Source organism: Alosa sapidissima, chromosome 10 (genome assembly GCF_018492685.1).
Source record: "Alosa sapidissima isolate fAloSap1 chromosome 10, fAloSap1.pri, whole genome shotgun sequence".
NCBI classification, from domain to species: domain Eukaryota; kingdom Metazoa; phylum Chordata; class Actinopteri; order Clupeiformes; family Clupeidae; genus Alosa; species Alosa sapidissima.
The window spans coordinates 36,314,647-36,329,002 of record NC_055966.1 but is presented as its reverse complement, the minus strand read 5'-3'; the positions used below and the strand labels follow the sequence as shown (position 1 = coordinate 36,329,002).

Here is a 14,356-nt window from a genome sequence, read left to right as displayed (position 1 = left end):
GCGTAGCGTTCACAGTCTGCTTTGGTGTCTGTGTGTGTGCATGCGCACTCACTCACGGTTAAGTCCTAGCTCTCCAGAGGCTCACGGTGCGGGTGAAACGCTGGCCAAAATAGGTCGCAAAGCAGAGACCGCACCTCAGTGGCTTTGGGCTGGAGAGGGCCATGGTCAAACGGGTAGAGGAGATTGGTTTCTGTGAAAAGAGACGAACTTTAAATTGGTTTCGACACATTTCCAAGAGGTGCAAGTTATGGTGAAAACCGCCCATCCACACCAACTCGTTTTCTCCTGTATAAGCAACGTCCTGTTCTCACAACAAAACAAAAATAGCCTACATTCGGCGTTTTCATTAATTCTGTTAACGAATGTAAATAGTCAAATATCGTAAAGTCTCTAGGCAATCAAACCAAGCCCGTAGATCAAGCACCCTGACAAGCGCGCAAATGTTCATTGGGTGTTTGCAAAATAACCGAATGTAGTTATCGTCCCAGATAAGGGCATAGGCCTATACCCTAATCTCTTGTCGAAGATGTTAAAAATAAGTAGGCTACTTTTCTTAGTTCTTTAATTATAGGATATCTTGCATCTTTATTGGCATCGATAACATTTTGGTGAAAAATGTGAGACCTCCGCACACGTTTATATAGGGGCTCGGTATCCCACGATACTTGGGAGAGATTCTCATCTGCGCGCAGTTGTGTATTTCATTCCATTTATCTTTTTTATTTAGGCTAGTTGGCTTTTTAAAGACGTGTATTTTTTTCAAATACAGGCTGAATGCAGAATTTGAGTCAGTGTTGCACTAGTCCAGTTAGGCGCGTTATGTAACAGCACACTCAAGTGCAGGCCAAACAGAGATCAATAGGCTACACCTATCTTTCATAGAACAAACATTCGAAGACGGATTTTCAGTTGCAGAAAACAACAATGGAAATGCGTGATATACCTTTCAGTATTGACTTAGAGAAATAAAGATGTTATTTCCTATAGACAACGCTAGCCTGTTCTTAAGTAGACTACAACAATGTGGATGGGGAACCTGATTATATGGATCTGGTTTTTGTAGGCCTAATGATTTTAAACGGTAGGCCTAATCATGGCCTTTTTTTACTAATGCACAGATAGTGTGTTTGTCAGTTGTGAAGTAAACCATGCAATTGCCTGCGCGACTGAGGCCGTTACATAATCGCCGGTGACATAACCGAGTGAGCTGGGGACGGCGCGAGAGTAAACGGGACAAGAGCGCGCGAGCGGTGATTTTCCAAGCGCGCGGTCAGCGGTGCTCTGTCCCGGTCACTCGGCAATCAGCTGCTTTTCCCTCTTCGAAATGACAACAGTGGCGTGCCTGTCCAACCAGAGACCTACCGGTAGCGGCAAAACAACCTTGTCAAGGAACAACATTTTGCTTTAGCGCCATGATCGCAAGAAACGAGAACTTTTGACTTTGTTGTAGTAACTAAGGAATATTAGAGTAGCCTACTTGGGCATGGCGATGTGTCTGCTTAAACGTTTGCGTCGCCCAGGGCGCTAACGCAGCAGGTGTTTATAGCGTTTAGACTGCCATGCAATCAGCAATTCTTTTTAAATTACATAACATTTACGAGGAAGGAAAGACTTTTTCCTGACAATTGTAGAGGGAAACCTTTCTCTGTGAACAGGTGGGCGAAGCCGTGGTGGACCTGAGAACAAGTTGCGCTTCAAGTTGATTAAAAAGTTATGGAAAATGACTATCCTGATTCGCCGGAGGGATATTGCAACGACGCACAAATCAAATCTGGTAAGGACTAAATCTTTAATAGCACTTGACATACAAAATTATTAAGTTAATTGTATTCAAATAAAGATTTAGGAGTTTGAATATTGCGCAACAGTCTAGGTCTGAGTGGGTCGTTCTCATGGGGCAAGGTTTGTGTGTGTGTTTGTGTGCGCGCGTGTGTGTGCGTGTGCATGCGCGCGCGCGGTTTCGCGCATACATGGCTGTATATTGAGGTGTGATCAAACATGAGTAAGGGGTTAGTGTGCCATATTTTTCGCATACTCTTTCTTTACCCCAGTTACACAGTCACACATACAGAGACATGCAGAGAGAGAGAGAGAGAGAGATTCGCTTTTGTGTCATCTGTTAATGGGACAAGTCATTGTTCAATGAGCTTTGACAAAGTGACAAGATCATTGGATAGAGCTGACAAAGGTCTTGACAGTTTGCCACAAATCTAAGGTATGCTGAATTTGGTTTAGCACCAAATATGCCCAGTTGCATAATGCACTGCTCAACCTTTTTTTTTTCTTTTAGAAATGATTCAGCACACACACACAGAGAAACAGACTTTTAGATATGTGATTATCACATATTGTGATTGTCTCTCCTCCATCTCCTCACATAGTTACAAAATTAAATCATTACAAAAATCATAGTTACAAGATATTTTTTTGGTATATCAGCAATCTGATCACAGTCTATTCTCTCTCTCTCTCTCTCTCTCTCTCTCTCTCTCTCTCTCTCTCTCTCTCTCTCTCTGAATGGTGCTGTGTGTTGCAAGAGTGCTGTAATCTGAATGGTGCTGTGTGTTGTAAGAGTGCTGTAATCTGGATTACAGTTGGGATTAGGGGTTAGTATGTCTGTTTGGATTTCACCTCTATTTCTAGAAGCTGATTGGCTAATTTCAGATCTACTGCTTGACCCCTTTCAACCTACTGCTCAAATTACTTCAATACGCAGTAGGGCTGTGACGATTAATCCATTAATCGTATAGTTGTCAACTACTGAACTATTCGCCAACAATGTTGGTTAGTTGCTTTGTGTAATTTTTTAAGGAAAATATGATGCCTACAAATTCTCTGATTGCAGTTTCTTAAACTTTAATATTTTTTTTGATTAGATCAGATTCAACTTTATTGTCATTTAGCAGAGTACAGGTACAGAGCCAATGAAATGCAGTTGACATCAACCAGAAGTGCAAAAGAAGCATTACATTCCAAAGTGCAGGTTGAGTACGGTATTATTTTTAAATAATCAATGGAAACATCTTTATTTGCATTCACAGCTCTCAAAATGGTTCTTATAATACCTACCAAGCCTCTCCATGTCTCCACAATAATTCTAGATTGCACCTTTTTAGCAGCAATCTGGGTTTTGAGTCAAAAGCGATTATTATGACCGCCGCGCAGCGAAGTGGCGGTCATATAGGTTTAGTCAGATTTTTTTTTTTTTCTTTTTTTCTTTTTTTTTTTTCTTTTTCGCATGCCCACATTTCCGTCAATGATTCCCGGGACACTGAAAGACCGGGGTACACGAAACTTGGTGGGCATGTAACCCCACATGGATAGCATGGAACCATCGTTTTTCGTTTTGATCTGTAGCCCCCCCGCTGGACTGCACCCCCCGAAAGGAGGGTAGGGCAGACACAGTTTTCTGTGAATATCTCGAAAACCGTAGGGTTTAGGAGGACCATTTTTTTTTGTATGTTGATCTCAAGGGGCCATGTCAACCTATTCCATAACCACTCATTTCATGTATAGCGCCACCTAGTTAAACACAAAAAAGTAAAAATGAGGTGTTGTAATTGAAGGTATCTGTGACCTAACATAGTCAAAACTGCACGAAATTGGAAGTGTAGGATCATTATGACACCCTCTGTATGCACGCCAAGTTTTGTGGAATTCCGTTCATGGGGGGCCACACAATAAATTAATTTATGTTACTATACACCAACTGGCCTGTAGGTGGCCGGAGACAGTTTTCTGTGAATATCTCGAGAACCGTAGGGCCTAGGAGGTCCACCTTTTTTATGTATGTTGGTCTTAAGGGGGCATGTCAACCCATCCCATTACCACTTATTTCATGTATAGCGCCACCTAGTTAAAAATTAAAAAGCAAAAAATTAGGTGTTTTCATCACAATATCTCTGGCTGACAAGGTCAAAACTGCACGAAATTAAAAGTGTAGGATCATTATGACACCCTCCGAATGCATGCCAAGTTTTGTGTATTTTCGTTCATGGGGGGCCTTACAATAAAATAATTTGTGTACATTTAGTGACGTACACCAACAAGGATTCCCGGGACACTGAAAGACCGGGGTACACAAAACTTGGTGGGCATGTACCCCCACATGGATAGCATGGAACCGTCATTCTTCGTTTTGATCTGTAGCCCACCCCCCCCCCGCTGGACTGGACCCCCCGAAAGGAGGGTAGGGCAGACACAGTTCTCTGTGAATATCTTGAGAACTGTAGGGCCTAGGATGACCAATTTTTTCCGTATGTTTGCCTCCAGGGGTCATGTTAACCCATTCCATGTGCACACATGTGCATAAACAGATACACACGCACACACATACATTTACAGTAATCATACGTATGACACATACTCACACAGTAGACATATGTACGCATGCATGCACATGCACAAACACACATACGCAGGCAAACACACAAGCACGCACATACACACACACACACACACACCCACACACATAAACATAAATTTGTACACGCACACATGCACACAATTCAAGAATTTTTCCCGTCATCTACTCCCTGAATTTTTGGTCATTGCTACCAGGGACACCGAACCACCGGGGTACATGAAATTTGGTGGATATGTAGCCCCACTAGACTTTTACGGAAAAATTTCATTTCGTCCCCGGGGACCACCACCAACCCCCCCCCCCCCGTGCTGGGCCCCCTGAACCGCAAAAAAAAAAACAGTTTTTCCTAAATAACTACCTGAACCGTGGCACTGAGGATGAAGAATCTTTTATGGTATGTTGGTCTCAAGGGCCCACATCAACCTGGCTCATAATCACTCATTTGTGATTTGCACCCCCACCCCCCGGTAAAAAATGAAAATGCAATATTATTCTGCTTTAATCGCCCCTATCTTCAGTTAAGATGTTCAGAACTGCACCAAATTTTATGTGTATGATTGACCTGGCATTCTCCGGGGGTATGCCAAGTTTCGTAGAATTTCATCCATGGGGGGGTCTAAAAAAATTAGGTTATGTGTACATTTAGTGACTGTACACTCATTGGCCTGTAAATGGCGGTGCACACATATACACATGCACACACACAGGCACCCACATACTATCGGTATTAGAACGGCCTATACATAATTACAAATTCAGTAGGATTAAAAGAAAGCCAAAATAAATATTCATCATCATCATCATGGCTGCATTTTCAGTATTGGCGAGAAGTAGTCGTTTGTCCACTAGATGGCGCATCGTTGCAGTGAGACGTAATTTTGTTGGAAGTTAAAAGTGGGTTGGAAAAAACAATGGACGCTTCATACAAGGACTGTAATTTACCGCAAGCGAACATCTAATAAGGATAGGACGATGTTCACATGAAGTGTAATTGCCATTTCTTCTTGAAGCCGAAATAAATCTGAGGATGTTTATCGGACATGCTTGGTTTTTACTGCAGGTACGTTAATCTTGTAATATCAATAAGGACCTAGGTAATGTTACCGTTAGCGTTGGTTGAGTGATGGAGGCATTTGATTTATTGCATTTGTAGAAAACTATAAATGCGGTTATACCAAGCAAATTGATAGCAGCACTGTTTGTATCTTTCGACTGTCATTTATTGCACGTGCTACAAAATCATTCTGTGCAATGGAAGATTTACCAACGTTACACCGGTCTGATACAGTTTTGCCTATACATGCGTGAGACTGAGACGCCTGTTTATTTTGCTTTAAGTGCGTGCAGGGTGTGAGAGGGGAATCGATGTGCTTTGATTACAGCTTGGTAGTTGTAGTCTGTGAAATTTAAAAGCACGTGTGTGTGAAGTATCCAAACAATGACACCTTCATTTCATTATGGCTGCTTTAGCAACACACCTTAAGCTACTGTGTAGTGGGTCCCATTTAGAAGTGGCTACTTCATTCGCGCTTTCCTTGACTCATGGAGCTGCGTGAATGTTATTACAACTTTTCGCCACGATATGACAGTTTAAGTCCGCTTGATACTGTAAGGCGTAAGCCATTGGTTTCCAAAGGAGATTTTATTTGTGTCGCCAGCATAGCCTATTGACCATTTATGTTGTAAATAGGCCTACCTTATAATCTTACCTGTAGCTTAGGGAAGCTAACAGCTTTCTATTAGGATCTAGTTTGTTAGTTACCGTTTTGTCATAACTCCCTGATACATTTTTGCATTTAGAATAGCCAGAGCGTGTATATCTCAATCGGACAGTTAAACAATATCGGGTGCCTATGGACTAGGCTGGGTGAACCCAGCCAGATCTGCCCGCTATTTATTTTTTGATTTCTTAAAAGATTGAGCTTGGTCTGATGAAAGCCAGACTAGCCATGGACCTCAGTTAAACAATGCAAGGGAACATGAATCAGCCTATATTTGCACTAACAATAACGGACAAAAGCTCTTCAACTTTGGCCCGTTAAAATGTGTATGAACAGTCTCTAGCGACGCATTTCATCAAGGCCCATTTGGACACGTCAGTTATTTGCACCACTGGTTAGATGTAAAACAGCATTTCGTTTCAGACTAGGCTACTGTTACTTAATTTGTGCATTAACAATAACGTTTCAGACTACTGTTACTTAATTTGTGCATTAACAATAACGTTTCAGACTACTGTTACTTAATTTGTGCATTGACAATAAAGTATTACATGAACTAAAGATGACTAAAATCTTATGTAGAAGAAGAAACATTCACAAAAAATCCATCCATCCAAAAATGACCTTTGTTTTTGATAGCTGTTGAAAACGGCATGGAACTGACAGAGATGTTTTTGTTTAAAAATACATAAAAAATAAATAAATAAATAACATTATGCTGATACCTTTTGCTTTTCCCAAATACAATGTAGCCTACAGGTGTAAGTGACCTTTCATCAATCCAGTTGCAATGGATGAACTGTGATGAACTGCCCTACTTGTGATTGTTTAGAGATTTTAAAGGTTTTATAACAATGCTACATCTTCTTTGGCTATTCTACAATCTATTCACCTTTTCAGCACCAGTAGGCTACTTTCTGTGCAGCCGCACACATACACTCAGGCATGCCAAACAAGCATACACAAAAGTTTCAAGAGTGGGGGATGGAGTAAAATATGGAGACAAATTGAAGTGTGATTTATTTTCGCGGAACGGATGTACAGGACTGAGCGGCGGTCATATTTTGTACCGCTATGCGGTACATCTAGTTTGCCATCCCTCTGGTCTTGTGCTCACTTTTTGACGGATTGAGGTCTGGACTATGACTGTGGGCCACTCTAAAATGTTGGTGTTGTTCTCGTTAACCATTTCTTGCCTTGTTTAGCTGTATGTTTTGGATCATTGTGTGGTTTAATGGTCCAATGCCGCCTATTGGGGCAGGTCTCTCGGCAGACAGCTGATCTTCTCCAAAATTCTCAATTTGCCCCTTGTTTTAGTGTTACCGTTTACTTTGAGAAGTTCACCAGGTCCCATTTTCTGAAAAACACCCAAAACTAATACATTTCTATAGCTATTGAAAAGTCAAAAAAGAAGTATACATCGCACACTGGAGGGTATATTTTGCTGACTTTATTTGGCGTGAACAACGCGTTTCGCAATTTGCTTCATCAGGTTCACATTTCTATAGCTATTCTCCACATTGTGGATGGTGTTTTGGTGGTTGAAATGTTCACTCCATCTCAAAATGGATCACTTGGTCATCTTGGATGCTGATCATGGATCACTCTTCTCCAAACATGCACAACTCAGCTAAACCTTTATAAGGCACACCTGGACAAAGAATTTAGCTTTCGCTGAGTTTTTTTTACCCAGGGACATGCCCTGAGATTGGCATAAAAAAAGCATTAAATTCCTAAGACACCATGTCCATTTCAATTGTGGGGGTTATAAAAGTATTCTTTTGGGATGTTTTTCAACCAGGGAGACCTGGTGACCTTCTCAAAGTAAACGGTAACAATAAAACAAGAGGCTACACTGAGATTCTGGAGGAAAAGATCAGGCAGTGTGCAAAAAGACCTGCCCCAATAGGCATCATTGGACCATTAAACCATACAATGATCCAAAACATGCAGCCAAACAAGTCAAGAAATGGTTAACAGAGAACAATGTCATATTTTAGAGTGGCCCAGCCAGAGTCCAGACCTCAATCCGTCAAAAAAGTGAGTACAAAGCCAGAGTGATGGCAAATAATCCTTCCTGCCTCAAAACCTGGATTGCAGCTAAAAAGGTGCGGTCAACAATCATTGTGGAGATATGGAGCGGCTTGGTACGTATTATAAGAACCGTTTTGAGAGCTTTGATTGCAAATAAAGATGTTTCCAGTGATTATTTTAAAAGGGTATGAATAATTGTGGACACGCCATTTTTCATAAAAATGTAAAAAAAGATAAAAATGCTTATTTTTTTTGATTCCATGTTTCTACCACATTGTCTATGTCATGTGGCTGTGTCAGTTCAGTCAGAACAAACACATTGGTCAAGAAAAAAATCAACATTAAATCAATATTTGCCAGGGGTATGAATAATTCTGTTAACTGTGTATATATATATATATATATATATATATATATATACTATAATATATATGTTGTATATATTTTGTTGTATATGTATATACATACTGCTCAAAAAATTAAGGGAACACTAACAGTTTTCCACAATTGTTAAAACACATTTTTTGAAACCTTCCACCCTTTTCTCCATTCTCAAATTACTTTCACAGAATGTCTGACAGTTCTTGCAAAATAAAACACTCGCTTCAAAAGTTTTTACTTGTGCTCAGAACCAAACAGTGTCAGAGTACCGATCAAGTTTATGATTAAAGTGTTCCCTTAATTTTTTTGAGCAGTATATATAGCACAGGTTGAATCTAATCTAATCTAATCTTTATGGGCAAGTTATGGAATATAAAAAATAAATAAATATATTTATGCTGTTTTTGGGTGTTAGTAGTGCAAGGGCATTGATGAAACAGTGCAGGAGTAAATGTAAACAGGTAAACAGTGCAGGGCAGTCAATGTAAACAGGTGACAGTGCAGAAGTAAAAATTAAGTAAACAGCTAAAGTGCAAATGCTAGACAGAAGATGTAGTTTTGTTCAGCAGTGTAACAGCCTCTGGAAAGAAGCTGTGTCTGAACCTGCTGGTGGGGGAGCGCAGGCTCCTGTATGGGCTGCATGGGAGAAGGCTGAAAAGACCATGGTGTGGGTGGGTGGCATCCTTGACAATGGATTTGGCTTTGTTTGTACCGTGTTTATGATAAGAGTTGAGAATGGAGGGAATAGTCCTTTGGCCTGATTTCACTCTTTGCAGTGCCTTGCGATCAGCAGCGTGCGGTCAGCAGCATTGCGGTCGCTGTACCATACAGATGCAGTTTGTGAGTAGGCCTACTGTATGCTCTCAATGGTACAGAGGTAGAAGTCTTGAGAATTCTAGGACATAGGTGTGCTCTCTAAGGGTCCGTAGAAAGTGAAGGTTGGATGAGTTGAGAGACCAAGAAAGATTTTCTGTGATGTGACCCCCAAGAACTTAAAGCTAGACACACGTTCCACCTCAGCACCGCTGATATGTAAGGGTGTGTGTGTCTTGCTCTTGGTTCTCCTGAAGTCCACAATGATCTCCTTGGTCTTCTGGGTGTTGAGTGCCAGGTTATTGTTTTTATACCACATAGCTAGCTGCTGAACCTCATCCCTATATTTGAACTCCCAACTCTTCCAACAACAGTAAACCAAATTGGTGTCTGGACAAAACAAGGCCTTTGAGGATATCTTAGGCTTTGGGAATCACTATTCGACAATGTTTCACCATTTCCTGACATTTTATCAATCAGACAACAAATCGATTAGTTGAGAAAATAATCAACAGATGAATCAACTATGAAAGTAATTGTTAGTTGCAGCCTTAATACACAGTGAAATTTCAGGGCCCAAACCACTCTTTTGGCATCCGAAGGGTGAATTTGTTGTCTTCCAGAGCTAGACACTGAACCTCAAACTGCTCCTGATTGCAGCCTCTGCCATCTGTGTATGTGTGTGTGTGTGTGAATGGATGAATATGGGGCATTACTCATTGTTTTACTCTCTAAAGTGCTTTGAGTGCTCGGAGGAACAGAGAAGCGCTATATATAGTACATTTACAGTTACATTTGTCAAAGTCAAAGTCTGCTTTATTGTCAATTTCTTCACATGTCAAGACATACAAAGAGATCGAAATTACGTTTCCCACTATCCCACGGTGGAGACAAGACATATTGGTAACACTCCATAATAAGGTGCCATAATAAATAGCAAACTAGTAATTACCTAACCCTTTGTTAATATTTGTTAATTGTTACTAACATATCTATTTGGCACAAGTTAATAGTTTTTTCATCATCAATTAAATATTTGTTGTTTGCATAAAATCTGTATGTTAATGTTGTAGCAAATCTATTAACTAATATTGTATTAATATGTGTTAATAGTTAACTAAATGTATTTTTGGCATAGTTATTTCTTACATCATTTAAATGTTAAATGTTTCTTTACAAACTATATGTTAATAGAAAAGTTAATGACTTATTATTATTTAACTAATTGATATTAAACTGTGCTTCTGCCTATCCCAATATGAACCACCCTTACAATAGATAGATACTTTATTGATCCCGAAAGGGAAATTCAAGAAAAAAACACGGAGCTACCTTGACATGCCGCTACTCTTGTCGGTGCCAGAAACGCTTGCAATAGTTGGTTAAGCTTAATTAATATATTAGTAATATATAACTATCAGTATGGGGGACCCTTATAATAAAGTTGGTTAAGCTTTATAAATATATTAGTAATATATAACTATTAGTCAGACAGTGAAGGGACTGAGACCAAAACTGGCTTATCACATTTATTCCTTTAGGAAAATGTAAAACAAAACATGCCTTCAGGCACTGACATACATAAAACAGCATCTGCACAAGCAAAATAAAAAGTAGTTGAATGGGCTACATTACATGCGTGATTCCTATACCATCACTGTCAGCCCTACTAGCAAGGGAGACGTGCGACATGGAATGTTCAGGTGCACAGAACGAGACTCACTAAACACTCACAGACGTAGACCATACGGAGGTAATGCATAAACATAATGCTAAACAAAATGTACATTCATTTCCTGCTAGACTGAATTGCACTTTCCATGAGCACTAAGCTAAACTACACTGAATGCATGGAAAGTTGCTAGCGGAGTTTACAGCTAGTCACGTTAGACTCGTGTATGAACTCGTGGTCATAATGAAAACATTAATAAACGTTCTCTAAGTTGCTAGAATTGCTACCAAATCCTAACAATACATGTAAAGTAATATAATACAGGTGGTATATCAAAGTTTTCAACGTAAACAACATTTTACAGTTACAAAATTAAGACAAAGTGGAGAGTGCTTTATATAGTCAACCTACCCAATGCAAAGCATACCGCTTCTGATCAGCTATGGCAACAATGCAAGGACAAAACGCAGCAGAGCTGCAGTATACCGTTTCTCCAAAGGGGGCTCTAAAACACCAATCTCAAAAAAGCTGCTTAATTACGGCGAAAATCACATACAAACACTAAACTATATTTCTAACTCTGTTACACCCCTCCCCTGAATTTCACTAAATTCAAGCAGCAACCAAATAGTACTTCCAAAGGCAAAGAGTACACTACTTTCAAACACCTAACAGAGGGTCACCAATTACAGGACAGCCAACCACAAAGGTATCCAATAAGGATGAAGTGGAAGAAGAGGTGCGCAAACTGTCACACAACCAACCACTGGCAGTAGGGTGCCTTATACACCCCACAAGACCATAAAGCCATAAACCATAAATTCCATAAATTCTCCACAAAGCTAATCAGAAAAGCTAGATAAATAATAATATGTCATTAACTTTTATATTAGTATATAGTTTGTAAATAAACAGTTAACATTTATATGATGTAAGAAATAACTGTTAATTAGTGCCAAAAAGACATTTAGTTAACTATTAACACATATTAATACAATATTAGTTAATAGATTTGTTAAAATATTAACATACAGATTTTTTGCAAACAACTAATATTGAATTAATGATGAAAAAAATATTAACTTGTGCCAAATAGATATTTTAGTAACAATTAACAAAGGGTTAGGTAATTACTAGTTTGCTATTTATTATGGCACCTTATTATGGGGTGTTACCGACATATTTTACCAATTAGGTCCACAGACAAACATAACATTCAAGTAAACAATTAAAAAGTAAATAAGAAGGCACATACAATGAAGAAATAAGAGCAGCAAAATTTGGGTTGAAATTGTGCAATTGTGCATACAGTAGACAGTCAATATAATAGTGCAAAAGTCAGGCCAATAAATGGCTGAGGTAGTTCTGTTTGACCTAAGTATGCAAGTGGCATAGTGGTGCAAGTTATGTAAGAGCAGCAGAAGTGTGTTCAGAAGTGTTTTCAGGACAACAGGACAACAACAACAAGTTGCAAAGTGTGCAAGTGTACAAGTGGAGTAGTGCAAGGCAGCCATTGTGGGTCCAAAAGTCCAGGATGTTATGTGGCTGAGGGTGGAGGGGGGAGAGAGTTCAGGATCCTAACAGCCTGGTGTATGAAGCTGTTGGTGAGTCTGGTGGTGCGGGAGCGCAGGCTTCTGTACCTCTTCCCAGAGGGCAGTGGATCAAACAAGTTGTGAGCGGGGTGACTTGCATCACTCACAATTGTGGTCGCCTTGCGGGTGAGGTGGGAGGTGTAAATGTCCTTCAGGGAGGGGAGTGAAGCACCAATAATCCTTCCAGCTGTGTTCACTATGCGCTGCAGGGCTTTCCTGTTGTATTCAGTGCAGCTTCCGCCCCACACAGCGATACAGCTGGAGAGGATGCTCTCAATGGTGCCTCGGTAGAATGTGGTCATGATGGCTGGTGGAGCACTTGCTCACCTGAGTTTCCGCAGTAAGTACAGGCGGCGCTGAGCTTTCTTCGCCAGTGATGCAGTGTTGGTGGTCCAGGAGAGGTCTTCACTGATGTGCACCCCCAGGAATTTGGTGCTGCTCACTCTCTCCACCACAGCACCGTCGATGGTCAGTGGCAGGTGTTGGGTGTGACCTCTCCGGAAGTCAACAACAATCTCCTTGGTCTTGCTGACGTTCAGCAGGAGGTTGTTGTCCCTGCACCACGTGGTCAGAAAGTCGACCTCCATCCTGTATTGAGTCTCGTCGCCCTTGGTGATGAGACCCACCAGAGTTGTGTCGTCATCAAATTTCACTATGTGGTTGTTGCTGTAGGTTGCAGTGCACTCATGCGTCAGCAGGGTGAAGAGCAGCGGACTGAGCACGCAGCCCTGGGGGGCCCCCGTGCTCAGTGTGATGCTGCTTGAGATATTGTTGCCAACACGTACTACTTGAGGCCTCTGACACAGGTTGCAGTGCAAGTTAGCTCTGGGGTAGCAAAAATCTAAGTGTGCCGCCTTCACGTACCGGAGATCACAGTATCCACTTGAAGGCAGAGGACAAAAGTGTGTTCAGAAAAACCTCTGCATTTCAGACTTTTTCGTCCCCGCGAGAGTTTAACAGGTGCGATAATTCAAAATCCCCATGTTATTTTCCCATAGGAAAAATCGGCAGATACCGGATGTCAAAGATGGCAGCTTTTTTGTAGGCGAACTTCAGAGATCTATTGGAATGATTATATGACATTTTTCGGGTTGAGTGGTGGCCGTCTCGCTTCCCCCTAGTGCCTGTGAGTGGAAAAACCCCAACTGTGGACCGGCGGGATGACGGCCTCAGAGACAGGAAGTCTCGCGGACTAGCGATGTAACGAATTTCTTTACTGCACTACACACACACACGCCAGGCTCCGGCTAGAACAAGGTAGCGATGGAGTTTCTCAGACATTCAAAGTACCATTTTGTATTTGAAATACATATTTTAAATATGTATCAGAAATACTGCCCATCCCCTGATTACACACATGCACGCCAGGCTCCGGCTACAACAAGGTAGCGATGGAATTTCTCAGACATTCGTCATGGCAGAGCCAGCGAAAAGAAGCAGAAAGTGAGTAAACCGTTGTCAGAGGAACAGGGAAAGAGGAAACGGCAGACTGACCGATTGAGGAGTGTCATAAAATATACTCCGAAGCTGTAGGGGGAGCTCTGCAGAGAAACCTGCGAGCAAAAAGCGAGAAAACAGTGAAGAAATTGCCAAAACTGCATAGAGGGGTTTTAAAAAATTGAAGTTATTCAAAAAGTCCGATTTTTATACAAGGCAAAGGGTCACCATATCCCGGGCCTCCTGCATGAGCATCCAGATCTGAAAGTGCCGATATCACTCTGGACATTTGATTTCACTCTGGGCTGAACATGCAGATATCACTCTGGACATTTGATTT

The 14,356-nt window shown here is 40.9% G+C and overlaps 1 protein-coding gene across 3 annotated transcripts in view; it reads left to right on the top strand.

Moving 5' to 3' along the window:
- Positions 1-1,270: 1,270 nt before the first annotated feature.
- Positions 1,271-14,356, top strand: part of rorc (RAR-related orphan receptor C) — a 40,892-nt gene continuing 27,806 nt past the window's right edge. The window contains exons 1-2 of one of the 3 annotated variants that reach the window (XM_042106810.1): positions 1,271-1,536; positions 1,656-1,774. In XM_042106810.1, coding sequence (XP_041962744.1) covers positions 1,714-1,774 — 61 coding nt within the window. In that variant the 5' untranslated portion in view covers positions 1,271-1,536; positions 1,656-1,713. Of the gene's footprint in view, positions 1,775-14,356 lie in introns of all 3 variants that reach the window. The other 2 variants (XM_042106811.1, XM_042106812.1) reach the window with 2 other exon arrangements.